Genomic DNA, 27,993 nt, shown 5'->3' on the forward strand with positions numbered 1-27,993 from the left:
CCATCCAACAGCCCAGAAAGCACGAAAAGGCGATGGTTGATCGTCCTCTCTTTTCTCCAAGCTCCTCTGCACAGCCTTCCCTAGGGACAGCCTTATGCAGACCAGGTCCAGGGAGCCCCACGTTCCCCGACCCACAGGCTCTGCCTGAAACCCTGAAAGTGACAAAGCTGGCGCAGGCATGGAATGGGGGGCGGAGCAGAGCAGCCCAGGAACAGCTGCCTTCCTGGGGAATCATGCACAGAGGACACAACCCCCACACAGGCCTTTTCCAGGCCCCGCAGTCCACCATGCCTGAGCGTGGGGAGCAGCCCCGAGGTCGAGTCCAGAAACGCTGTGGGGACCCTGTTCGCAGTCTGGCGTCACTCTCCGGGACACATCTGTGTAACCCCATGCTGTCTCAGGAATCGCTACCCTGGTGGACACCAATGAGCAGCCTCGCTGAGCATCCGCAGAGGGGTTTCGGGCCCCCAACTCCAGGAGCCAGATGCTCTGGCACCGACAGCCTGGCTTCCCTGTCTCCTGGCAATGCCAGAGACAGCTGCATGCGAGAGATCCTGGGCAGCGTGGGCCTCCCCTTGCTTCCGCTACTCTGTCAGGGCCCTGAAGATATTAGAAGACATGGCAAGAATACACATAACTATACAAAAAAGATCTTCATGACCCAACCATGATGGTATGATAACTTACCTAGAGCCAGACATCCTGGAATGTGAAGTCAAGTGAGCCTTCGGAAGCATCACTACCAACAAAGATGGTGGAGGTGGAGGAATTCCAGTTGAGCTATTTCAAATCCTAAAAGATGATTCTGTGAAAGTGCTGCACTCAATATGCCAGCAAATTTGGAAAACTCAGCAGTGGCCACCGGACTGGAAAAGGTCAGTTTTCATTCCAATCCCAAAGAAAGGCAAAGCCAAAGAATGCTCAAACTACTGCACAACTGCATGCATCTCACACGCCAGCAAAGTAATGCTCAAAATTCTCCAAGTCAGGCTTCAACAGTATATGAACCGAGAACTCTCAGATGTTCAAGCTAGATTTAGAAAAGGCAGAGGAATCAGGGATCAAATTGCCAACATCCGTTGGATCATCAAAAAAGCAAGAGAATTCCAGAAAAACATCTACTTATGCTTTATTGCGGGGAAGGCAATGGCACCCCACTCCAGTACTCTTGCCTGGAAAATCCTATGGACAGAGGAGCCTGGAAGGCTGCAGTCCATGGGGTCGCTGAGGGTTGGACATGACTGAGTGGCTTCACTTTCACTTTTCACTTTCATGCATTGGAGAAGGAAATGGCAACCCACTCCAGTGTTCTTGCCTGGAGAATCCCAGGGACAGTGGAGCCTGGTGGGCTGCCGTCTATGGGGTTGCAGAGTCGAACATGACTGAAGTGACTTAGCATGCTTTATTGACTATGCCAAAGCCTTTGACTGTGTGGATTACAACAAACTATGGGAAATACTTAAAGAGATGGGAATAGCAGACCACCTTACCTGCCTCCTGAGAAATCTGTATGGAGGTCAAGAAGCAACAGTTAGAACTGGACATAGAACAACAGACTGGTTACAAATTGGGAAAGGAGTATGTCAAGACTATATATTGTCACCCTGATTATTTAACTTATATGCAGAGTACATCATGTGAAATGCCGGTCTAGATGAAGCACAGGCTGGAATCAAGATTGCTGGGGGAAATAGCAATAACCTCAGATATGCAGATGACTCCACCCTTATAGCAGAAAGTGAAGAGGAACTAAAGAGCCTCTTGATGAACGTGAAAGAGGAGAGTGAAAAAGCTGGCTTAAAACTCAACATTCAGAAAACTAAGATCATGGCATACGGTCCCATCACTTCATGGCAAATAGATGGAGAAACAATGGAAACAGAAACTTTATTTTTTCGGGCTCCAAAATCACTGCAGATGGTGACTGCAGCCATGAAATTAAAAGATGCTTTCTCCTTGGAAGAAAAGCTATGACCAACCTAGACAGCCTATTAAAAAGCAGAGACATTACTTTGCCAACTAAGGTCCGTCTAGTCAAGGCTATGGTTTTTCCACTAGTCATGTATGGATGTGAGAGTTGGACTATAAAGAGAGCTGAGCGCCAAAGAATTGATGCTTTTGAACTGTGGTGTTGGAGAAGGCCCTTCAGAGTCCCTTAGACTGCAAGGAGATCCAAACAGTCCATCCTAAAAGGAAATCAGTCCTGAATATTCATTGGAAGGACTGATGCTGAAACTGAAACTCCAATCCTTTGGCCACTTTATGTGAAGAACTGACTCACTGGAAAAGACCCTGATGCTGGGAAAGACTGAAGGCAGGAGGAGAAGCGGATGACAGAGGATGAGATGGTTCGATGGCATCACCGACTTGATGGACATGAGCTTGAGTAAGCTCCGGGAGTTGGTGATGGACAGAGAAGCCTGGCGTGCTGCAGTCCATGGGGTCGTAAAGAGTCGGACACGACTGAACGACCGAACCGAACTGAACAGACCTGATCCGGGCCCTAGACTACACTTCCCACGTCGCTCTGCGTGCAACTTTAGATCTCGCGAGAACTCTGGGCCGTCACCCACTTGACTGGGCGGTTTTACCGTTGACCGCTGGGAGGTGTAGTTTTGGGCTGGGAGCCACGCTCCCTGGCGCTCTGGCTCGGGTGGCGGAGAGACTACAAGTCCCAGGGGGCACAACGCGACCGCCTGGAGGGCGGGGGGTACGAAAGAGGAACTCGAAGGGCGCGGGGGTGAGTGAGGGGCCGGCGGGGGGGCGGTGCGGGCGCGCGGGGGCGGGCCAGGGGCTGGGGCAGCCCTCAGGGTGCGGCCCCCCGGCAAGGGTGCAGTGGCGGGGTGGGGCGGTGGCGCGGAGTCCGGCCGCTTTGCTCCTCCGCGTTCCGCGTCCCGGTCACCGGCTCCAGCCGCCTCCGCCGCGCGGAAGGGCCAGGGAGTGGGTTTATCGCCCTAGATTGTCCACTGTGGCTCAGCAGGGTCTGTGTGCGTTGTCATCAGGACGATTTAATTGACGCTTAGTTTCCGTTTATTTGATACCGGGGTTCGGGCGCGCGTCTCACAGCGTTTCAAGGCACAGCGTTCGGGGTAACGCGCTCCTCGGAGGTTCCCGAGCGCCCAGGTGGCCCTTTTGTCCTGTTCCGGGGTCCCTGTGCCTGCGGGGGTAGAGCTGGGTCCCGTCCTTCTCCGCTCCTCCCAGCACCCCCACAGCCGTCTGTGTTAGCCGGAATCTGAACCGCCACAGTGATCTCACCAGCTCCTCGGAGGAAATAAAACCTGGGTTTTCCGGAAAGTTTCTCCTGGCACATGCGCGCCCCACCCCGCCCCGGGCGCTCCTCCCAAAGGCGGAGCGGCCGCGCCTCAAAGGGTCACCGGCACCCCGAGGGCGCTGCCGCCTCTCCTGTATTGCCCAGTTCCGCGAGGTAAGCTGTGATTTGTCCGGTAATTCACCTGAAGAACGCCCTCTGGTCACCGCATCACTGAGAATTCTGCGTCCCCAAGACCAAGGACCCCTTCCAGCGAGTCTCCAGGGGTCCTCCGGCAGCACCGTCTCGGCGCTGCTGAGGCCACAGAGCGTGTGAGCAGCCTGGAGTGTTTTCTGTACAGCTGTCAGATCGATAACTGCGCTGATGATCCTCCATGAGCGCGGGGGGATTTTCGGAACGGGCAGCATGTGAGCGAGGAGTCTGTGTTCTCATTCTGTCCCGAGAGCCAAGTTCCGCCTCGGCGCTCTTTGCTTGCTGAGACGCTGATGAGCGGTGGCCTCGCTGAGGAGCTGGAGATCCAGTGGGAGAAGCAAAAGCAAAGATCAGCAACGTGAACTTTGAAGCAGTTGGCCCCCTGCCCCTCTCCGTTCTCCAGCCACAGCCGCGGGGAAGGTTGGCGAAGTGTGCATTCCCACCGTGATCTCCCGGGCAGGGCCTCCTGTTGGAAAGGCGTTCGTGAGGTTTTCTGGCCAGCACCCAACCCCAGTTGATTGTTGTTGTTTTTCCGTAGCTCAGTAATAGCCGACTGTTTGTAATCCCATGAACTGCAGCACACCAGACTTCTCTGTCCATCACTGTCTCCTTGAGTTTGCTCAAACACGTTTCCATTAAGTCAGTGATGCCATCCAACCATATCATCCTCTGTTGCCCCCTTCTCTTGCCCTCAGCTTTTCCCAGCATCAGGAAATTGATGGGCTAGAATAATTACCCCCCCGGATACCTGAAGTGTTGCTGCTGCTGCTAAGTCGCTTCAGTTGTGTCCGACTCTGTGCGACCCGGTAGACGGCAGCCCACCAGGCTTCCCCTTCCCTGGGATTCTCCAGGCAAGAACACTGGAGTGGGTTGTGTTACTTGTTCAGAAATCACAGTGACTTCTTCCTTGAAACCAATTCCTCTAAGGAAAAATGAGTTGTGAAAGAAAACATGGTACAATTTAAATTCTCACCAAATTTTTAATTACCTTGAATAAGTTTTTGTACCCAATTCCTTAGCTTTTTGGCTAAGATTTTCAAAATTGAAAATGAATTGCAATCATTCAGTTTATGATTAAGTATAATTCACATAAGTGAGGTGCATAGATTCAGTTTGACCAATTTTGACAAATGTATACAGCTGTGTAGCTGGCACATTGTGGTGATAGAGGGCGCTTCTGTCATCCCTAAAGCTTCCCTCGTGTTGTGTCCTCTGGATCGGTGGGTGGAAGCCCTGATCCCCATGTGTTGGTGTCTACAGCTTGGCCCTTGGGGGTGCTCAGGGTAAGGTGGGGCCCACGAGGGGATCAATACACTAGCAACAGGAGGAACACAGTTGCTCGCACACCAAGGAAGGGCCTGGAGGATCTTGAGAAAGAAGCCTTCTGCAGTCCAGAAAGGGCCTCACCAGACCCAGATCTGCCAGCACCCAGATCTTGGGCCTCCCAGACCCAGTTCTGTGAGGAGCAGCACCTTGTCTACGCTGCCCTGGGCTGACTGAGACTTCCCAAGCCTTCCCAAGCCTTCCCAGACCCACCTCCCAGAAGCAGGCACAGTTCTGACTTCTGCCACATTCCTTTGTGGTGCCATGGTAGACCTTGTGGTCTGTGGAGTGGCCTTAGTTGTCCTCAGCATGATACCGGTCCCTGGAGGGCACTTGGGTGGGTTCCTGGCATTGCCTTGGGTGACAGAATTGTGCACATTCTTCCATGTCTGTTCTGTGGGCATGAGACTGCTGTGTGGGCCTGGTGGGCAGAGGTGTTTGCTTGTATCTTCCGTTTGCATGTGCTTGAACATTGATGCTGGACCTGTCGCACCCACTCAAGGCATCTAAGCAGGTCCTTTAGGTCCCTGGATACAAGCCGAGACAGGTGTGTGTGTGTGTGTGTGTGTGTGTGTGTGTGTGTGTGTGTGTGTGTGTGTGTGTGTGTGTGTGTGTGTGTGTGTGTGTGTGTGTGTGTGTGTGTGTGTGTGTGCTCAGTCATGTCTCCAACTCTTTATGATCTCATGGACTGTAGCCTGCCAGGCTCCTCCATCCATGGGATTTTCCAGGCAAGAGTACTAGAGTGGGGTGCCATTGCCTTCTCTGGGGAAGCCCTGGCTCAGTCGATAAAGAATCTGTCTATAATGCAGGAGACTGGGGTTTAATACAGATGGATAGATATTACTGTCCATTGTTTGAACTTGCCTATTCACATTATTGTGTCTTTTTTAAATTAACTTAAAATCTTTTGGAGTAGTTTTAGATTTACAGAAAAGTTGCAAACCGAGGCACATTTGTGAAAGCTAAAACGCGATAGCGCTCCGTTACTGTTCCCGGCCCTCCAGGCTTTGGGTCACATGCTGCCCCAGGGCTTCTTTCTGCCCTGGATCCCATGACAGCTATGAGGAAGACTCCTCAGATGTTTGTAGCATGTCCCTGATTTGGGGTTTGTCTTCTGTGTTTTCTTCTGGTTGGATAGGGGTTGTGGATTTTTGGAAAGAAGACCCCAGAAGTGAGGTGGCCCTCTTGTCACATCACATCAGGGCAGCTGACGTTTGCACGACATCATGGGGCTTTTGGCCTGGTCACCTGGCTCGGGTGGTGTCTTGCCAAGGAGAGTTGCTCCTTGTCCTGTTCTCCAGTCTCTTTGGCAGCCATGCAGGGAGAGGCAGCCCACCCTACTGGGGGTGGGAGCTAAGCTCAGGGAAGACCCACCGTGTGGTCTGGAATTCCATGAGGAGGACGGACTTGTGGGTGTGTGTCTGCACTCTGGAGGGGACCCAGCTCTGTGCTGTTTGTCTGGCTGCTCACCTGTTCCAGCCTTGACCACCAGGACGTCATCAGCCCCTAGCTGCTACTTTTAAGAACTTCCCTTTCTCACACTGCCAGCCACTCCGGCTTCTCTCCCTCTTGTAGTGTCCTGCCACAGTTCTCCAGGGAGCGCTAGTTCATTTCATTGGAGAGTGGGATTTAGAGACCAGGAACCAGGCAGTGGGTGTGGGCATTGCTGCTGGGGTCATTGCTTGTAGTCCTCTTAGCAGATAGGTAAGTATATACCTGTTCACCTGTGTGTCTGTAACCTGTAATCTGTAACGAAAGTGCTTATGTGTAACCTTCTCACCACCATTGCCATCATTTTCTTATTTGTCCCACCCCAATGTATTTAGAAAGCAGTTTCAGAATTGTTCACTGATATACCTCCCCACCTTGAGAAACAAAATTATCAACTTGAGTACAGTGTTTTATATTCTGTTTCTTCTTATCACTGGTCTTAACAATTTCCAAAGAGTATTTTCCAAACACTCTCATCCTGTCCCCTCCTGTGTGTTAGTGTCACACGTTGTGATGCAGTTAGATTCGGTGGCCACAGTCTGCTTTCCGTCCTGACATCCCTGGTGGGTGGTGTTGATTTTTTTGCATATATTAAAGTATACTCTATGATATAACTTTCTGTGGGTTTTGGCAAATGTATAGAGTGTATATCCACCATAACAGTGTATTTTAATGAGCGAAAGTGTTTAATATTGTTGAAGTTCATTTTGTCAGTTTTTCTTTTTTGGTTCATGCTTTCGGTGTTCTATTTAAAAGTCTTTACCTAACCAAAAATCAAGGGCTTCCTAGGTGGTGCTCATGGTAAAGAACCTGCCTGCCGATATAGGTAGACAGAAGAGACGTGGGTGCGATCCCTGGGTCAGGAAGATCCCCTGTAGGAGAGCATGGCAACCCACTCTAGTATTCTTGCCTGAAGAATCCCATGGACAGAGCAGCCTGACAGGCTGTAGTCCATAGGGTCACACAGAGTCAGACACAGCTGAAGCAACTGAGCATGCACGCACACAACCAAAAGTCACAAAGATAATCTCCTGTAATTTCTTGTAGAAAGTTAATAGATTCAGTTTTGTGTTTAGGTCTGTGTTGTTCAGTTGCTGAGTTGTGTCCAACTCTTTGTGACTGCAAAAACCAGTTTGGACTGAAGGCCAAAAACCAGGCCTTCCTGTCCTTCACCATCTCCCAGAGCTTGCTCAAACTATGTTCATTGAGTCGGTGATGCCATCCAACCGTCTCATCCTCTGTGGTCCCCTTCTCCTCCTGCCTTCAATCTTTCCCAGCATCAGGGTCTCTTCCAGTGAGTTGGCTCTTCACATCAGGTGGTTTGTGAACTGTCTCTAATTAATTTTTCGTATGCTGTGAGCCTAGTTTCACCTTTTTTGGCTGCGGTAGGTTTTCGTTTGGAAGCAGGCTTTCCTAGTTATGGCAAGCAGGATGCGCGAGCTTCTCATTGCAGTGGCGGAGCACAGGCTCTAGGGGCTGCAAGCTTCAGTAGTGGCTTGTGGGCTCTAGAGTGCACGCTCCATAGTGTGATAATGGGACCAGAGATTGAACCTGTGTCTTCAGCACTGGCAGGCAGATTTTTAACTACAGGACCACCAAGGAAGTCCTAGGTTCACTTTTTATTCCATGTGAGTAACCAGCTGTCCAGCATCATTTGTTGAAAAAATTTTGCTTTCCCTATTGAATTGCTTTGGCACCTTGTCGCAAATCATTTGATTGTTTTTGTGAGGGTCAGTTTCTGTTACACTAATCTCTGTTCATCAGTCCACACTGTCTTGTGACAGTTCCTCAGAAAAAGCCTGCTGTAATTTTGCTTGGGATTATATAAAATATTGGATCAATTTGGGGAGAATTAATCTTAATAATATTGAGTCTTCCAGTTCATTTACATGGATTAACGGAGATATCACACATATATATGTGTGTGTGTGCGCCTATATATGTATATATATATATACACACACCATTATAGTATATCTTTCCATTACTTGGATCTTGAACTTCTCTCAGCAGTATTTTGTAGTTTTCTGTGTACAGCTCTTACACATTTTTAAATTAAATCTGTTCCCACCAATAGATTGTTTTTGGATGCTATCGTGAATGATATTAATATTTATTAAGTTTCATTTTCCAGTCACTTGTTGCCAGTGTATAGAAATAACAATTGATTTTGCATTTTCACTTTATATTCTTGGAACATTGCTGAATTCACCTACAAATCATAGCAGGTTTTTAAAATTTCCTAGGATTTCCCGTATGAACAATCATGCTGTGAGCACAGAGGCAGGATCACTCCTGTTTCTAATCCTTGTGGCTTCTGCTTTGTTTTCTGTCGTTACTGCTCTGGCTTGAGCCACGGGCAGTGTTGACAAGACCTGCAGAGGCTGAGTGTCCTCGGCCTCGTCTCCGTCAGCCTGTCATGAGCTGTGGGTTGTTTGGGGATGTCTTCCTTCATGCTGAGGGTATCTCCTTCTGTTTTCAGTTTATTGAGTGTTACTATGAATGGGCCTGAAATTTTGTCAAATGCTTGTTTTGCATCTGCTAAAATGGTCATATTTAGTAGAACCCCTTTATTCTGTTAAAGTGGTTGATTGCTGGTTTTGATGTAAAGTCAATCTTATGTTCCTGGAAGAAACTTGTTTGGTTGTGTTTTGTCACCTTTCATTATTTGTTGAATGCAGGCATGCAGTTTGCTAATGTTTTGTTAAGAGTTTGGGGATCTGTGTTCATGAGGGATGTTAGTCTGCTTTTTTTCCCCTTGTGATGTTTTTGTCTTTTTTCTGTCTGGTTTTGCTGGTCTGGGTCTGAGTCCTGCTTGCTGGGCTTATAACCGAGTTGGAACAGATGTCTTCCCCTCTGCTTTCTGAAGGGCTTTGTGTTGTATAGGCATTAATTCTTCCTTAATTATTTGATAGACTTCACCATTGAAGCCATCTGGGTTCATTGCTTTTTTTGTGGGAAGTTTTAATGTTATTAATTCAGTTTCTTTTTTTAAAAAAACATATTTATTTATTTTTGGCTGTGCTCGGTCTTTGTTGCTGCTCATGGGCTTTCTCTAGTTGTGGCAAGCGGTGGCTACTGTGTCGCTGCAGAGCAAGGGCTTCTCCGTGTGGTGGCTTCTCCTGTTGGAGAGCATGGGCTCTAGGCGTGCAGGCCCAGTAGTTGCAGTGCACGGGCTCAATTGCTCTGCAGCATGTGGGCTCTTCCCAGACAGAGATTGGACCGGTGTTCCTTGCATTGCAAGGTGAATTCTTAACCACTGGACCACCAGAAAAGCTCCCAATTTCTTTAACGTATATAAGAGATTGTTCAGATTTTCTTCTTCATTTGTCTCATTTTTGTTAATTTGTGTATTTAAATAAATTTGCTCATTTCCTCTAAGTTGTTGAATATATTGGCTTTAAATTGTTTATAAGATTGACTGATGGTCCCATCAGGTTTGTAGTATTTGTAGTGATGCCTGTCTGCTTTTTAATTTCTATGTAGATAATTCACATTGATTTTTTTTATTATTCTTGCTAGAGGTTTATCAATTTCATTAATCTTTTCAAAGAACCAACTTTTGACTTGGCTTATTTTCTCTAACTTTTGTTCATTTTTCGTTTCATTCATTTCTACTCTTATTATTTCCCTTCATCTGCCTTATATGGTTTAATTCAGTCGTCTTTTTCTGTCTTCTTAGATGGAAGCATAGATCGATGATTTTACATTTGTCTTTTCTTATACAGGCATTAAAAACCACAGATTTCTTTCTAAGCACTGCTTAGTTCCCTACCCAAAATCTGATAGATTGCACTTTATCTTTTTGTTAAAAATACTTGAAATTTTCTTGTGTTTGATCCATGAGTGATTTAGAAGTCTATTGTTTCATTTACAAATATTTGGAGATTTTCTGAGCATCTTTAGTTATTGATTTATAATTACACTTAGAAAATATATTCTGTATGATTTTTACCCTTTGAGTTTGTTGACACTTGTCTTATGGTCTAGCATATGGTCTGTTAGTGAATATTTTGTTTCCACTTAAGAATGTGTATTATACTTTTGTTGAGTGTCATATTCTATACTTGTGAGTTAAGTTGAATCAGTTGATATATCCTTTTTCTCTTTTTCTCTGTCTACTCATCCAATCAGTTATTGAAAGAGGGATATTAAAGTTTCCGATCACAGTTGTGGATCTTTTTCCTTTTAGTTCTGTCAACTTCATGTATTTGGAAGGTTCTATTGAGTGCGTACAAATCAGTACAAGAAGATTCATTTATCTTCTTGATGAATTTACTGTGTTATTGTTGTGAAAGGTCCCTCTCTTCTCTAAGACAGTTATCTTCTTGAAGTCTGCTTTGTCTGGTATCAGTATATCGGCATGAGTGTTTTATGCTCAGTAATTGTATAGACTATCTTTTCCATCTTGTGCTTTCAATATTCTGTGTCTTTGTGTTTCAAGCTTGTTTCTTTTTTAAAAATATTTGCTTCTTTTTAAATTTTATTTATTTTTAAATGAAACAAAGATGAATAGTTTTAATGATAAAAGTACAGTTCACAAAGAAGATAGACATCATAAAACCATTTGACATGTAACAACAAAGGAACAAAGATACATAAAGCAAAAATCAGAAGAAATATAAGGGAAAAAAATATAATCATAGTGAGACATATTAACATTTCTCTGAGAATCTTTTATCAAGTGCAGAAAAAAGAATAGGAGCATCTTGAATGATGTCATTAATAATTTAAATATAGATTTCTACTTACATTAATTTATATTAATCTTATATCCTACATAAAATATTTAAAATTTTGTATATCATACGTTATTAGATGTCCATAGGACATTTAGAAAAACTGGCAAAAAGATAAACATTACTAAATTTCAAAATGTAGAATTCTTTTTTTGTGTGATTCAGTTATACATAAACTTATATTATTTTTTATATTTTCTATTGTAGGTTATTACAAGATATTGACAATAATTCCTCATGCTGTACAGCAAACCTTTGTTGCTTGTCACATATCTATTTTTAAAATTAGAAACCTAGCAATCGATTCATACTAAGTTAAGTGGAATGAAACTGTCATAATTATTTTTAGTTAGGCAAAAATTCATGAGTTTTCTAGAATATGTATATTATGCATATTATTTATATATATCTATACAAGAGTCAAACTTGTTTCTTATAAAGCACATATCATCTGGTCTTGCTTTTTTATTCAATCTGACAATCTCTATTAAAAAAATAACTTTAATAACTATCATTTGTGAGGCACTTTATATGTATTATGTATTTTCATTTTTTCTAGATATTTTATTGCAGTAAAATATACATAATATGAAATTTACCATTTTAAAGTCTGTAGCCTATAACGTTAAGAATTTTTATGATATTGTACAACACTTAACCACCATCTGCCTCTAGAACTTTCCATCTTCCCAAATTGAAACTCTATCCCCATTGAACACTAACTCCCATCCCTCTTGTCCAGCCCCTGGCACCCACCCTCCTACTTTTTGTCTCTATGGATTTGATGACCCTGGTGACCTCATATAAGTGGAATCATACATTATTTGTCCTCTTGTGACTGGCTTATTTCACTTTTTATTATGTCACCCATGTTACAGCATGTATCAGAATTTCCTTCTGTATAAGGCTGAATAATATTCCATTGTATGGATGGCCCACATTTTGTTTATTCATTCATTGATGGATATCTGGGTTGTTTCTACCCTTTCTGTGTATGTGTGGCTATTGTGAATAATGCTACTGTGGACACCAGTGTAAGACCCTGTTTTTTATTTTTTTGAGTGTATAATCACAAGTGTAATTGCTGGATCATATGGTAATTCTGTTTTATTTGAGAAACTGCCCTGCCCTTTTCTACAGCAGCTGCACCACTTAACATTTCCCCCAGCAACAGAAAAGGTGGTGGAAATTTCTCCACATTCATTTTTTCTGGGTTTTTTTGATAGCAGCCATCCTCATGGTTGTGGAGTAGTATATTTGCTGCATTTCCCTAGGGGTTAGTAGTGTTAATCTCTACTTTTTGATGGGGTATTTAGTCCATTTACAGTTAGTACGATTATTAGAGTGTTTGGGTTTAAGTCTACCACCTTCATGTTTGATTTCCATTTTTCCATCTGTTTCTCTATTCCTCCTTTCCTGGAATCCAAGTTTTTAAAAATTTTGTTTGATCTTTATTGACTTTTTAGTTCTGCCCTTTTATGTTACTTTTTTAGGGGTTCCTGTAGACATTTATTTTGTCATGGTTTACCTTAAAAATTAATCCTATACTTCACAAACAATGTGAGATCTGTATACAGAGGGTCCCAGTGACCACCTTCTACTTCTTGTACTCTTGGAGGCATGTTTTACTTCTTGTGCTAGAAGATCCTACAACACAATTTTTATCTTTAGCTAATATTCTTTAAAAATAGAGGTGTATTATATTTAATTTTTAAAGTCTCAGATGCCTTTGTTTACTACATTGAGAATTTCTGAGTCCAGTGGCTAAGACTGTGCTCCCCCTGCCGAGGGCCTGGGATCGATCCCTGGTCAGGGAATTAAAATTCTACAAGTCTCTCTGTGCAGCCAAAATTAAAAAGGGAGAATTTCTGTAGAACTGCACATGCTGAATGTATTAGTTGAACGTTGTAAAACAAGCAGTGCCCACTGGCTTCAGGAGAAACCTTTGGACCCCAAGTCAGTGTGGTGGGTAGATAGATGCTCTGGCACCAGGCCTGGCTGGTCCTCACCCTGCCATGTATTTGCCATGTGGTCTTGTGCAAGCCCGTTTTCCACTCTTTAAAAGGAGTCTATTGTACGCGTTGTTGGAAGGTCGAATGGGTCGATATGAGTGAAGAACTCAGAGTGGTGCTTGGCACACAGCAGGTACAGTATGGTTGCTGTTCTTGCTGTGGTTACACACATCCCTTGGAGATCCAGGATCTGCAGCAAAGAGAGACTGCGACAAATCTCTAAGTTGTGAAAATACATATCATAGGAGAATAAACTCAGATGATTAATTTGATCATCCTTCGGGGAATGTTTTAGAGATGAAAGGGGCTACTAAAGTAACGTTCAGTGTAACTTACTATTTTAAATTAATCTTTTTGCAACTGGAGTCACGCTCTTAAACGAGAATAGTGTTTGGGCGTCCATCCCCTGTTTGTTTCCCTGGGGCTGACTCCTGCCCAGTGGAGACAAGACCATCGTGGCCCAGCAGTTCTCTCCATGAGCCCTGCTGCTGACCAGGGGCAGCACGTCGGAAACAGCCTCTGTGCCCACCATTGGGTTTTTGAATTAAAAAACCATGCAGTGCAGTTAGTTGTTCCCAGGGTAGAAGAATTAGCTCCAACAAAGCAACTCTCCCTCAGGTGGCAGTTATCAACCAAGAACAAGCTATGGGGAGCAGCTGCCTGAGGACACCTGAGAAGGGACATGGCAGGCAGGCTCTGCGGGCAGCTTAAACTTAGAGGAAGTGGCAGGCCCAGAGTGTGTTTCCTGTTTGTGCGTCTTAACTTTGAGGGCAGTGCAGTCGCAGCGGTGGTGTGGGGTGGTTAGAACTCTGGTGGAAAGACCGCACTCTTACTTGTTAGACAAGGGGAGGAACTGGGCAGATGCAGCTGCTTCAGAGTAAGAGAATTCCCAGAAAAAGGAATTCTGCAAATAAATTCTGCTCCGATTTCTGGCTAAGCCCTGAACCAGGCATACACAGGGCAGGTAGGAAGCCACCTCAACCAAGAGTGAGGCCACTGCTTATCACAACATTGATGGTGACGGTTTCCTTTTTGAATCTAATGAAATTAATTACCTACTAAATCATAACCATAAACTCTCTTCCCTTGCTTCCCTTGTAGCTCTGTAAAGAATCAGCCTGCACTGCAGTAGACCCAGGCTTGATTCCTGGGTCAGGAAGATCCCCTGGAGAAGGAAATGGCAACCCACTCCAGTATTCTTGCATGGAGAATCCCATGAACAGAGGAGCCTGGCAGGCTACAGTCCATGGGGTCGCAAAAGTCAGACACGACTTAGCGACTAAACCACTACCACCAAATCATAAACCATTCCTCTCTCCAGAGGAATATAATTGAATTCAGAGTCTCTGCAACATAACAGATTGCAGAGTCTTTGCAATCCAAAGTTACTCCACATACAAAGAGCTGGGGTGCTGTGAACCATCCTCAAGGGAAAATACAGTCAACAGACTGTCATCATGTAATGACTCAGGTGTTGGGTGATCAGACAAGCACTTCAAAGCCAACGGAGTAACTGTGTTCAGTGACATAAAGGAAAAGACACTCCTAGTGAACAGAAACATAGGAAATCTCAGCAGAGGGATAGAAGATGTTTTTTAAAACCAGCCAAATGGAAATTTAGAATTGAAAAATATAACACTTGAAATAAAACATTCACTGAATGGGCATAATAGACTGGAAAGGACAAGAAGTAGTCAGATGGGGGGAAGCCAGAGGAGCCTTAGGGACTCAGAGGGCAGCGACAAGTGTGAAATGCACAGTGACTGTGGAGCCCAGAGGGGAGGTGAGAGGCACGGTGGGGCAGGAGAAGTGCTTGACGAACAGACTCTCCCGATTAAAGAAGCTCAGGGAGTCTCAAACTGGGTGAATATGACTACCGCCGCACCTGGGCACATCATTTTTAAGTTACTAAACACTTTAAGCTTCACTTTAAAAATCTTGAAAGCAGCCAGAGAAAAACAACAGATTACACACACACAGTGCTGCAAACACTGGGAACTTATCACATAAGGCCAGTGGAATGCTGGAGGAAAGATAGTCAGCTTCCCAGCCGCATGTGCTAAATACAGATATTTTCAGAAAAAGGGAAGCTGATAGAATTTGTTGCCATCATCTGTATATTGTCAGAAATGCTAAAGGAAGTTTTTCCTGGCTGAAGGTAAATGATATGAGAGTGAAACTCAGATCTTTATGCGAGTGATGAGCATCAAAAAGAGTAAATACCTGGGGGAACGTCTTCTTTAAAGTATGTATTTAGGGACTTCCCTGGCAGTCCAGTGATTAAGATTCCACACTGCGTATGTAGGGAGCACTAGCTCAATGCCAGATCGGATAACTAAGATCCTGCATGCCGCATGACTCCCCCCCCCACAAAAAAAACGTGCAATATGTATTTAAAGAAAAAAACCAGAACGTGTCTTGAGTTTGTAATGCATGCAGGTGAAATACGCATGATGGCCATCACATGAAGCCACGGGTGAGGGGTCCACGGACCTGCAGGTTCTGCCTTGGCGTGTCGTGCTGCCGTGTTCTAAGCAGGCTGTGAAATGGGGTCAGAGCAACAACCATGAAATTATGCAGAGAACCATAACTAAAGAAGATAAATTGAAAGGGAACTTAAAAAAAAATCCAAATAATATGAAAGAAAGCAGGAAAGAGAGAAGTAAAACACTGGAGAGATGAGCAGAAAACAAAACAGTAGCCTTAAACCCAGCCATAGTGTCATTATACACTTGCCAAAGCCCAGCATCAAAAGTGACCCTGTTCTAAACATGGACTTGAGGCAAGAGTGATGTGCCCATGTAGGTTCATCAGAGTACTTCCCTGGGGCAGGGTGTTAATAGTGGAAGAGGCTCTGCTTATGTGGGGGCAGCAGATGTATGAAACTCTCTTACTTCCTGCTTAGTTTAGCGATGAGCCCAAAACTGTTCTTAAAAAAATAATCTTTTAGGTATTAAGACAAAGGAACAAGTAGAAAACAAATAATAAAATGGTAGACCTGAGTCTAACCACAGTGATATTTACATTAAATATTAATGGACTAAACTCTCCAGTTAAAAGTTAGAAATGATAAAATGGGTAATAAGCAAGACCCTATGACATGCTGTCTATGAGAGATTCACTTTAAACATAAAAATCACAAGCTGAAAATAAGTGGATGCAAAACGTGTATGTATACAAATAGCACAAGAAGGCTGGAGTGGTTGTACTAATATCAGGTAAAGTAGGTTCAAGATAAGGAGTATTACCAAAGAGAACCAGAAAATTCTAGTGATAAAGAGGTGGTTTCATCAGAAAAACATATCAGTTACAAATGTACCCAATAAAGGGAATAATAAGCAATTCCACAATCATAGGCAATTTTAACATCTTTCTCTCACCAGTTGTTAGAACAAAAGACCTAAAGAAATCAGTGAAGACATAGAGGGTCTGAACAGTGCTCCTGGAATCTTGACCTGAGGGGTGTTTATAGAGCCACACCCATCAGAAACAGAACACAGATTCCTTCTAGTGCATGTTCTCTAGCGTAGACCAAATGCTGTGCCCTGAAACAAGCTTCCAGGAAAAGTAAAGAAGTAAAAGCTGCATTTATTTGCATAGGACATGATTATTTATATAGAAGATGCTAAGAAATCTGAAAAAGTCCTTAGGATGGAAAAAAGCAAGAACCATTAGAGAAAAAATGGATGCAGTTAATTTTTAATTTGTTCTAAAGAGACCCATAAGGAAATGAAAAGACAAGTCACAGAATGGGAGAAATGTCTGCAGTACACATACCCAGCAAAGGACATGTGAAGAGCTAGCACATAATAATAGAAAGACAACTCAGCCAAACATGGTGGCCCAGAGAAGTGAACAGACTCATCACAAGAGATGTAAGGTGTGTGAGCGGCCCACAAGCAGGACAGAGGTGCTGACCATATCTAGTTACAGAAACACAGATGGGAACAGAGAACCACCGCCCACCCGACAGTGTGTGATCACGACGTGGTGTGGCCAGAGCAGGTGAGGCGCTCAGAGCTGCAGGGGCTGCATGTGGAGCCATGGCCAGAGAAGAGCTGGGCATTAGCTTCCCAGAGTTACCTTGACCCAGTGCTTCCAGATGTTGACCCAAGAAAGAAGGCAAGTGACCGTGCAGGAACAGGCCCAAGAATGTCTCCGGCAGCGTTAGCCAAAATGTGGAAATAGCCATGTGGCAATTGGCAGGCAGTGGGCAGGGGAAGCGTCCTTACAGTGGATGCCACTGAGTCACAAGAGGGCAAAGTACAGAGGAATTCAAAGATCCTGGCGGCCATGCTGATGGGCAGGAGCCCAACCCAAGGTGCGTGGATGGTGTGGTCTTTTCCCCCGAAATTCCAAGAGACACAGTCCACGTGTAGTGGTGGGGTCTGAGGAGGGACAGTGTGGTGTGCACACTATCAGTGGTGTCTGTTAAGCAGATGGAGGTGTCGGCTGAGCTGATTCCTGAATCAAAGTTGGCAGCGTGTGACACCAGTAGTTGCCACTGAGGGGACTTCACATCCCAGAAAGGGGCTGGTGCCCCAAGGAAGAGCTGGTGTTTTTAATGAGGGTACTTGACTCCAGACTGGGGGAGCGCCATCTGCTCCATCAGCCTGGACTGAACCCAGCACAGAGCAAGCAACAGGACAGACCCCAGCCTGGGACCCCTGGGCCCTGGGCCAGTGGACGGAGCCGCTCGTCATCCCCCAGGCCCAAGTGCGCTCTTTGGGACACACCCTCCCTTGAACCTGAGCTCGTCTTCCTCATGCACAGCTTCCTCCTACAGCTGTTTTTATTAAGAGAGAAGTCTTTTTAGAAGTGACTTTTGTGTGTTTGGGACAGATTATAATTGTGGTTCCCACCTTGCAGAAATTGATTAAAAATCCAACTAACGTTTACTTCCAGGGTCGTGCAGGCTAGTGTGTTTCCCTGGTTACTCTAGAGATGTGGCAGCATGAGCACTAAATCACCTGGGCTGTCTCGTTTCTAGTGGTTTCCGTGTTAGGAAGTTTACTTGAGGCCGGTGATCCTATTTCGTCTGTTTGCTCTCTGGACCCACTGCCCATCAGAAGCTCTTGCCCTGGACTCCCTGTGCCGTCGCCCAGCTGGAGGTTGCTCACACGCCCTTCTGTGATGATGGCAGGTGGGCAGCTCATGTTCCTCTGACCGGCCTGGCCCTTCAAAGGCACACCCACCGCCAGGCAGTTCTATCTCTGGGTGAAAACGCTGGAAATTGAATTCGGGTCTTACGAGGACAGGATGAAGTGGCGGGTAGAATGGCCACCTCCCCTGACCCCTCCACTCAGGTTCAGCCTCCCTTCTGGGAAGACCCAGTTCATGGGCGGTGGAAAGCCAGTGGGAGGGAGTGAGTCTGTCGGATCCTGATTCGGGCGGGCTGAGCCCTAGGGGCTCCTGAAGGGAAGTCTGATTGGACCCTGAGCCCCAAGGCCAAGGCCCAGACGTGTTTGGCTGTGCTTGACCAGCAGCAGGGCCTCACCTGTCCACCTGGATTTGCAGGCTGGGCTCCAGGGTTGTGACACTCTAGAGCCAGCAACCAACCCCCTGACTGCTGATCAAGGGTGGCAAGGGCCTGAATGTCTGCAGCCCACGTCCAAGAGGGCCAGGTAAGTGTCCTCTGCCCCAGCCCACCTCCCTCAACTGTGCCCTGCGCTGGCAGGTGGCACCTGTGGCCACACAGCACCCCTCTCTCACAGAGCCTGCACTCCGGGACATGGCACTCCGGCGTGCCGTCTTCCTGGCTGGCCTCCTGGTGGAAGTTGCTAGCAGAGCCTCAGGAACTGCGGTAAGCACCTGTCATGTGGCCAGTGGGCCCTTCACCAGAGGGTCTTGCCCTTCCACCTGTGGGCGCCACCCTTGTCCCAGCCCCAGAGACACTGACTGTACACCCTGTAGGGTTGGGGCTTGTGACTCTGGGTGGGCAGCTGACACATGGGCCTACCCATGGCCCCTGCTCCTCTCTGCCTGCTAGACCCTCCTTTCCCTCTGCCCAGCTGGACCTCTTCTTGGAGCTGAAGTGGGGTCTCCACACAGCTGCCCACTGGCACTGGCCAGAGCTAGTGGGATAGACAGAGATGCCCGCTCCAGGCTCAACTTGGCCAGTTGACAACTACCAAGTCAGTGACAGGTGTGCTGAGTGGTGGTTCCTGGAGGTGCCTGGCCACGTCTACACACACCCGGCTGCCCGTCTCCAGGATGGTGGGCCTTCCAGCTGCTCTGCCTCAGCTGGGTTGGGTGGGACAGGACAGCTGAGCCTCCCTTCTCAGGCTTGGTCTGGCCCCCATGGCACCCTCCATTTCTTGGCCACCCTTTGGCGCTCCTTGCCAGTCCTGCGCCGGGTCTTGGGAAACCTGGGTAAACACGGAGCAGAGCTGCCTGGAACACCCTCTCAAGGCACCTCTAACCATCTGGTCTGTGAATGAAGCACCCGCACCGCCCACTCTTGCATGTGGGCCTGGCCAGCGTGTTTGCCCCGAAGTGCTGCCTGGGGCAAACTTTTCCTCTGTGGGGGCCAAGCTGGAACCCCCCCAGGGGGTGTCTGTAGAATTGCAGGAGCATCACTGAGGTGTCCAGGACTGTGAGCTGTTTGGTCGGGAGCGAGGGGCAGACACGTCATGAGAGCCACCCAGGCCTCTCACCAGGGAGGCCACGGGAGCCTGGGTTTATCTTCCTGAGTCACCACAGTCCAGAAACACATGTGCTTGCTTTCTTAGCAGGCTCGTTTTTTGATTTTCAAAGCCACCAGCTGCAAGTGTAGACTAATAACTTCATGTTTGAAATGCCTGCCCTGTGCCTGCCTGTAGCTCACAAGGCGAGAGGTAGCAGCTCTGCCCCCGATCCCAGAGATCCCTGAGAAAGAGTGGCGTGGAGGCCCCGAGGGAGGGCAACATGGAGGGCTCGAGGGAGGGCAGCGGGCAGCGGAGGAGAGGTCCATCACTGCCCACTAGGCTGCTCCAGCACCCCCCGACAGGCTCTCTGGGTCAGCCCGAGGGAGTCTCCTTCCTGCTGTTGGGAGTCTGGGTGCTGGGGAGAGTGCCCCAGCAGGTCCCAACCAGACACCTCAGTTGTTGATTCAATCTCCAAACGCTTGCCAGACAGCAAGTACTGTCCCAGGGAGAGTCTGTGCAGTGTGATCGTGTGTCCTGACCTCGCTCTAGGTCAGCAGGTGCAGTCCCCAGATGCTGACTACAGGAGGCTGGGCCCTGGGTGTAGGGGTGAGCTCTCTGGGAGCCCCTGTGGATACCACCCTGGGCCTGGCCCCACACATGCCACCTGGCCACAGAAACTCATCACTGTCTCCCCTCTAGGGTCAGCAGCCTGAGTGCTGTGTGGATGCGGGAGACATCAATGCCACCTGCCCAGGCACTAGCCTGTGTGGCCCAGGTGAGCTTTGGTGTGAACCAGCCTAGACGGCCTGGGGAAGGAGGGGCTGGGGTGTGGGCAGAGGCAGCAGGGTTGATGGGGCCTCATCTTGAGAGTTGGGGCAGAACCCCAGGAGGACACAGTGGCCTCGTCCTGGGAGGTAGGGGCAGGCAAGACTGCCTGTTTCCTGCAGCGAGTTTCAGCTGGGTTGAGACAAGCTGACGTAAGATAGGAGCAGCAAAGTACACAAATGTGTGAAGTTTTACACACATTTTGACTCAGGAGGAAATGAAGCCCCAAACAAGTGGCAGAACCTCAGTGCTAACACATCAAATTGAATGAGGAGGTGATTGTGGGCAAGGGACTGAGACACGGGCAGCTGAAGGGGATCGAGGGGTATGGTGACAAGGCCCCTGAGTCCCATCTCCTCGTGGTTGGGGGAAAGGGGCAGCTCTCATGGGGTTTGTTTCCTACTTCTGGAAAGAAAAGGAAGGTCAGAGCACCCTTCTGGCACCTGCTGTTTTTCATTGCCTCACCTCAAAACAGTCTCTGTCCTGAAGTGGTGACATATTCTGGTTTCCTTCAGTCCCCGCTTGAACCTTTACCTTCAGATAGTGTCACAAACTGAAAGCCAAGTTGGTAGCCATGGAGAGATTTGGGTTAGAAGTTGTGCGACAGGAGGTCAGCAAAAGGGAAAGAAAGCAGATGGAATCAGGCAATCACTGGCTCCCACGCTGTGCTGACCATCAGCCCTGGGACAGGCCATCCCATAGACCACGTCAGAAAGAGAGTTGCGGGTGGGCTCCATCCGCAGTGAGGCCTCTGCACGTGGGCAGCAGGTGGGGGCAGCATGGTAATCCTTGATACAGCCCGATTTTCTCTGGAACTTTCCAGAAGGCCCGCATGGCAGCAGGTTGCCATGACCTGTTGAGTTGACTGCCAACTAGGTGAAGGTCACATCCGTTTGCAGGGCTTTGGGAAAAGGCAGTTTTGGTTCTTGGTGATTCCAAGTCAGCAGGTGGGCGAGAGGCAGAAACGTTAGTTGGGAGAGTCAGAGCCAGACTCGGGGAACCGGGGATTTCAGGATCCAGGCCAGTTTATGGGGGCTGGACCTCAAGGTCGAAGAGCAGGACTGGAGTCTGCTGTCCACCAGCCAGACCAGTCTGCTACTGAAAAGATCACTTCTCTCTACAGCTACCCCTTTCCACCAGAGGAAATCACAGTGACACAAACTGTCCTTAAAATAAGTCTGTCCTCTTTAAATTAGGCCTGATTAAGAAGTTTAGCCAAAGCAGCGATTGACACATAGGCTCTTCTGAAGTCTACTTTGCTGGCCTCTTCACAGAGACTCTCAGATGGGACTTCTGAAGGCCTCTTGAATCCAGGAAGCCTAGCCAAGGACTCACCTCCAGACCTCACCTTAGTATCTTTAGGTTGGGGTGAATTCCCCCTTCCTGAGTCCCCATGTGCCAAGGTTCCTGGCCTTTCTGGGCGGTGACCTTCCTTACTCACTGGGAAAGGTGGAGAGCCAGTGAGCCAGGCCCTGGGCCCTTTTCCAGGTGCTATAATGCTCCATAAAATCAACCTTTGTTCCATAAGTCTGGTCGCTAGTCCTGCCCTGCACACACAGCCCAGGGCCTCCTCGTGGTCAGCCACCCTGGCAGTTTTGCCAAGGAGCCCAATTACCTTAGGGCTGGCCAAGGGAGCCCTCGAGAGTATTGCTGCCTTGGTGACAGGTCTGTGCCCAGGACCCCACATTCCTGGGCCTCCTTGAGATGCCTCCCTGAGGTCTGCCCTTCCCAAGAAATGCCAAGTGAAGGAAAAAGAGTCCACGTGCTTCAGAAGAGAAGCCCGGTTCTTACAAGAAATGAAGGCCTAGTCCTAATACTTGTAGATTCCATTCTTGTAGAAGCCGTTTCCGAGACGTCCAGTAAGGGGCCCATGGGGATCCCCAGGCAAGAAAAGGCAGGCTGTGGTTCCTGTGGAGGGGCTTCTTTTTCTGAAGTCCACCCAAACTTCCAGAATGGGTGAACTAGTGTTCTGGAATAAACGTAGTTTTACAGATGCAAAGCATAGCACTCCCTGAAGGCAGCCAGCTGGCATGGCTGTGCTTCGAGCTGCATCCTCTGTCCCCTGGCACAGGCTGCTACGGGCGCCCGGCCGAGGATGGGAGCGTCAGCTGCATCCAGTGCAGGAACGGAACCCACAACAGCTCTGAGTGCAGAGGCCGTATGTCCTTCCGCCCCTCCTCCCCACCCCGTCCTCCGGCCTGCTTCTCACCAGGGGCCCACACCTCCGAGTTCTGGAGGAAAGGGTGGGGATCCAGGTTGTTGTCCCCCATCCTGGGCCACTGTCCCCCCGTGGGCACCCCAGGAGTCCCCTCCCTGAGTCCTTATGTCCCTCAGAGCAGCTGTGGGGCAAGGGCTGCTCTGCCTCCACAGCCACCTCCCTTTCTCATTTCCGGGCCACAGTTGCATTTGGGCTGCATCTCTGGCTCCCCGGGGGTCCTCCAGCAGCACTGACCGCTGTGCTCCTCCACAGTTGCCGGCCGAGGTGCACAGTTCCCTGTGAACAAGAGCACAGGGATGCCTGGGCGGCAGAATGTCGGTAAGTTTCTCAGCTCACCACACCAGTTCTGGGGAGATGCAGGGCACCATCAGAGCCGTTTCCAGCGCAGACCCAGTCACCCATGCTGGCCTCGGCAGGGCCATGTCTACAGTCAAGGGCAGATTCCACCCCAGCCAAGAGCTCTGCACAGGACCCCGCTCTGCTCACAGAGCAGAGCCCATGGTCTGGAGGCTTTATCAGCTTTGAAGTCAGGGTCTGGGGTTGATTCAAAAGGGTGGGTGTGGCTGGGGTCACTTGGCATGGGTCCCCGCATGCCTCTGAACAGGCCGCATGTCTTAACCTTTTGCCTTGCTCATAGCCACCACCCCGCCCAAGCTCCTCAGTCCCTGGGAGCCCAAGACGTATGGTTCTCCACAATGGGAGGACATCCTGAGAAACCCCAGCCCTGTCCCTGGGGGCTCCTCTAGGACGTAGGTCTCTGAAGAGACTACAGACACTGTAGGCAGAGAGAAGGGCCCACTATGCCACCTGGTCCTCAGGGCAGACACAGGAGCCACCTGGGTACTCTGGGCCCCAGCCGACTCCTGCTGCCAGGCATCCCATCGTACCTGACACACCTGCGGAGCCACAGAGTGGCCAGGCCATGGGGGTGTGGTACTCAGGCCACCCGAGGCCACTGCAGTCAGGGAGCAGGACTTGCCCTGGGCCTGAGGTTGATTCAAGAGGATAAGTGAGGCCACCTCCTTTTCTGAGGTGTTGGGGTCATGATGGGGGTTATGATCGTCCAGACCCTGGTCCTTCAGCAGAGGACATGTTGACCTGGACCAATGGTTCAGGCCTTCCCTGTGAGTCTCAGAACCGGAAGCAAGTAGCCTTGTGCTGCTGTGGGCTGAACAACAGTGTTAGGGCAGTTGGGCACAGACAGCGCCCACCTCTTGTGATATGGGGCTGGGCCCTGCAGCAGAGGGTGGTAGGTAAGGCCCATGCAGTCCAGTGTTGAGCCCCTTTCCTTTGTGGCAAATCTAGGCCAGTTTAGCTGGAAGTCGTCCCTCCTGAGGCTCCAGTGTGGCTGTAGCTGGCCTCCTGTCTACATGGCAGGGTCAGAAGGGCGCTTGCCACAGGCTTCTGAACGCAGAGTCCCCCTGCTCGGCATCAGTGTGCTGGCTGTCCTGATCCTGTGGAGGTGGAGATGGCTGGTGTCCTGGTGCTGGGAAAGCCACCCAGGTGACAGCCAACAGGCTGCAGTGAGGCGAGCCAGGGTACATCCTTGTGCCAGAGCTGTGGGGCCCTGAGTGGGTGCCAAGTGATGAGGAGGAGATGGGGAGCTTGGGCTGGGGACACTGGACCTCTCGACAGCCCACCCCCTGAGAACTCCCCGGCTGATGCCTGGGGAGTCAGCTGAGTGCAGGGGAGACCCACACCTCTGCATGCAGGACCCTCGGCCCTGCGGGAACCCAGGTGTGCACACGACCAGCCCTCACCTTGCTTGCAGGGGGCCCTCAGGTGGCCGCCTCCCTCTTCCTGGGGACATTTCTCATCAGCTCGGGCCTCATCCTCTCTGTGGCTGCATTCTTCTACCTCAAGCGAGCCAGCAAGCTGCCCAAGGTCTTCTATGGAAGAAACAGAGGTACCCCCTCCTGCCAGGGGTCCCAGGGGAACAGCATGGGGCAGGGCCAAGATGCTGGTGTCTGGGGGCAAAACTCCATCTCAGGCAGCCTGGAGGGGACTGGGTTGTCACATGGCTCTTGTGTCAGGATGGGGGGGCACGTCCTAGGAATTCTCTGTGTGGATGTCATGGGGTCTCAGTGTGAAGGGTGACAGTGGCAGACACTCTGCAGACTGGCTTGTCTGCTCCATGGCAGGATGCTGGGGAGGGGAGGGGGCGGCTTGATTGAAGGCGATGAGGGGACACCATCCCAAGTTCAAGGGCAGGCTGAGGGCACCCACAGGCACAGGAGTGGGGACTGGAGTGAGCCTGGATCCGGGGACCCTCTGCAGGCTTGTGGATCCCCAGGCGGAGGGATACATGGACACCTGCCTAGGCTGAGAGGACCCCTGTCCAGGCTGATGACCCCTCAATACCTGTTTAGGCTGAGGGGACCCTTCCTAAGCTGAGGGTCCCCCAGGCTATGCCCCCCCAGGCTGAGGGACCCCCACAGGCTGAGGCCTCCCAAAGCTGAGGCTCCCTTAGGCTATGCGCCAGCCCCCACCCCAGGCTGAGGCAGCTCTGTGGCCTCCAGGTGACACCTGTGCTCTCCCTGCAGCTCCCGCCCTGCAGCCTGGCGAAGCCGTAAGTACCCAGTGGGCAGGCGGAGGCCCTGTGTCTGTACATGTCCGTCTGGGCTGGTGGTCATCCTGCCCACAGTTTTCACTGTGCCTTTTCCTCTTTTCAAGGCCGTGATGATTCCCCCACCTCAGTCCTCAGGTACGTCAGCTCCTCCTACCCCGCATCCTATTGGGTGCCTTGTCTCTGGTGAGAATTTCCCTTTTATTCCTCAGATGCTCAATGTGTCAAGGATTCCCAACATGGATCCAGAGTCACCTCTGCCACCCTCTGCCCTTCTCCAGGACCCAGCTCTGCCTGAGCCAGGAGCTGGTGGCTCTCATCAGCTCTCCCATGGCCCCTCCAGAGTGACGGGCACTTTAGTTTGACTGTGTCAGCTGTGTCACGGTTGATGCCGTGAGTAGAGAGGTCGCAGCCACAAGCCACAGAGCAGGCATCAGCCTCTTCCTCCCCAGACTGTTCCTGCCACCATGCAGAGATCTGGAGTGGGGACAGGTGGGGACGTCCTCCTTTGGGGGACAGAGAAGCTACTCTGTCAAGGCTAGATCTGCTCTGTCTGGTGAAACACACACCTCATTTCTCCTGAGCGGCGCCATGTCCAAGCACAGGTGCCTGCGTTGTCTCCCGTGATGGCCATAACAAAGTCTGCAAATTGGGGCTTGAGAGGACAGAAGTGTCTTCTCTCACAGTCCTGGAGGCCGGAAGTCAGAAGTCCAGGTGTGGGCAGAGCCGTTCCTTCCAGAGGCCCGGGGGTGGATCCCTCCTGCCTCTTCTGGCCTCTGGGATTGCAGGTGTCCCTGGGCTCGTGGCCCTCTGGCCACTGCCCACCTTCCACTGGCTTCTCCCCTCTGGGTTTCCCGCTCTCTGCCTCCCTATCATGAGGACACTGGTCGCTGGATTTAGGGCCCATCAGATAATCACATCTGCCAAGACCATTTCTCCAAGTGAGGTCACATTCCCAGCTTCTGGGCCTTAGGATGGGTACACTGCAGGGGGCCACCGTCTACCCCATAGCATATCATGACCTATACCTTTGTGTTTCAGGAGAGCCAGACCCTTGCCCTGGCCAAGGGGCTCCAGGTTTCCAGGAGTTGGAGCTCAGTGCGCTTCCTCTCCCATTCCCCTGTGGCTGCCCACCCCCACTCCCATGAGCCCCAGGGAAGCCTGCTGCCCTCCTGCCACGTCAGGCCCTGCTCTGACCCCACCTGTCTCTGACTCTATTTCAGTGAGGAAGCCGCGCTACGTCCGGCGTGAGCGGCCCTTGGACAGAGATGTAGGCCCCACCACTGTCTCCTCTGTGGAGGCCCGAGTGAGCAACGTCTGACCCCGAGGTCCACCCGCAACTCCACATACCGCAGAAGAGGGGCCCCCATGCACAAAGGCTGGGCACTGCCCAGCGAGGCCTCGGGATGGGCTCAGACATGGCCCTGGCTTGGCTCGTCTGATTCCAGCCACATATGCAAGGGGAGCCGCCCACCTGCAGGCCTTCCTCACCGCACATGGCACTCAGTATGACCAACCCGGGGCATCACTCCAGCCTCTGCCCTTGAGCCCAGGTGGGGAGCCAGGCACATGGGGTCTGGGCCCCATGGGAGAGACAGCCTACAGGACTCCAGATGCTCCTCTGCCCTGGAGTCCATGGTGAGCAGATTCCTTGCATCCTCTCTGAGAGCAGTGAGGCCCAGGCCTTTGAAGTTCCAGCTGCATCCACATGGAGGTGGTACAGGCCTGGGGACCGCCCACCCACCCCAGGCTCAGGCACCACAGGCTGTGCTGCATTGCTGCCTAGTCCCAGGAGCTGCAGGACCGAGCTGCTTGGCTTCCTGCTGACTCCTGTCTGTGTTTAAGCAGAAACGCATTTTGTACAGAAGTCCAAGAGGCATGCTGCCCTCATCTGAGCCCTGCCTGGGCCCCAGGCGCTACAGGTCCTCATCTACCTGGGGATGGAAACTGGCCTGAAACTGCTGGAGGTCAAGGTTGCCCAGGGACGTGTCCACCCAGGGACACATTTACCTGTGACTGCTGCCTGGAAGCCTGGACTAGCTCATCACGCCAGCCTCCCAAGGACCTCACTGGCTGGCAGTCCTGTCTGGCTGCCCCCACCCTGAGGCACCAGCCAAGGTTCCCATGGAGACAGGAGTGTTGGGGCACCCGCTGCATGCGGGTGGAGTGTGGCCTGGCCTCCCCAGAATCTCTATTGGGACTGCTGTCTCCTCCTTCAGGATCTGGTCCGAGTCCGTGCCGCCCGAGGCAGGGCCTGTGTGGCCAGCCTCCCAACTTCTGCACCGTGATTCCCACTGGAGCCTTTGCAGTTTCTGGACGTGAGCTTGGTCACCAGGACATGAACGGATGACTGGCTGGTGGCCATGAGCGGCAGCCACCTGAAATTAGCGTCAATAAACCACTCAGGCCTTTCTTACTGCCCCAGGGTTCCCTATTCCTCAGCAAGGAGGAAGCCTCTCACGGGAGATGGGGAGCCCCTGACGAGGACCCAGACCCCCACCCTGCAGGCAGCCCCTAGCCCTGCGGATGTTAGCCATGGGCGAAGGGGGCTTGTCCCAAGTGGCCTCATGTGAGTAGGAGATCGCAGTGGCCCCCAGTTGTCAGGACGGAAATAGGGAAGCGTGTGGGTACCTCTTAGGGAGGTTTTTCTGTGAAGAGACCGTGCCTGTGCAGACAAGACAACCATGGGGCACCCGTGGTGCCTGGCTTACAGCCCCAGGAGGAAGTTACACA

At 50.0% G+C, this 27,993-nt stretch overlaps 1 protein-coding gene across 5 annotated transcripts; it reads left to right on the plus strand.

Annotated features, from left to right (window-relative positions):
- On the plus strand, positions 2,632–27,681 carry C16H1orf159 (chromosome 16 C1orf159 homolog). 5 transcript variants are annotated; one of them, XM_018060558.1, is made up of 10 exons: positions 2,632–2,740; positions 18,543–18,649; positions 18,740–18,828; positions 20,351–20,426; positions 22,548–22,634; positions 22,947–23,012; positions 24,466–24,600; positions 25,238–25,263; positions 25,368–25,398; positions 26,484–27,681. In XM_018060558.1, exons 3-10 carry the CDS (start codon positions 18,757–18,759, stop codon positions 26,579–26,581), a joined length of 591 nt encoding a protein of 196 aa, XP_017916047.1. In that variant the 5' UTR covers positions 2,632–2,740; positions 18,543–18,649; positions 18,740–18,756; the 3' UTR covers positions 26,582–27,681. The 5 variants fall into 5 exon arrangements, with proteins under 5 accessions (XP_017916047.1, XP_017916043.1, XP_017916045.1 ...); XM_018060554.1 differs by adding an exon at positions 18,016–18,168 and having other exon boundaries at positions 25,368–26,567; XM_018060555.1 differs by lacking the exon at positions 2,632–2,740 and adding exons at positions 14,291–17,346; positions 18,016–18,168 and having other exon boundaries at positions 25,368–26,567.

The sequence above is a fragment of the Capra hircus genome, chromosome 16 (assembly GCF_001704415.2).
Source record: "Capra hircus breed San Clemente chromosome 16, ASM170441v1, whole genome shotgun sequence".
Taxonomy (NCBI): Eukaryota; Metazoa; Chordata; class Mammalia; order Artiodactyla; family Bovidae; genus Capra; species Capra hircus.

Excerpts from the sequence above, each read along its gene's own strand:
- C16H1orf159 (XM_018060554.1), top strand. The coding sequence starts at position 18,757 with ATGGCACTCCGGCGTGCCGTCTTCCTGGCTGGCCTCCTGGTGGAAGTT. Across the intron at positions 18,829-20,350 it reads GCAGAGCCTCAGGAACTGCG|GGTCAGCAGCCTGAGTGCTG; the intron begins GTAAGCACCTGT and ends TCTCCCCTCTAG. Across the intron at positions 25,264-25,367 it reads CCCTGCAGCCTGGCGAAGCC|GCCGTGATGATTCCCCCACC; the intron begins GTAAGTACCCAG and ends CCTCTTTTCAAG.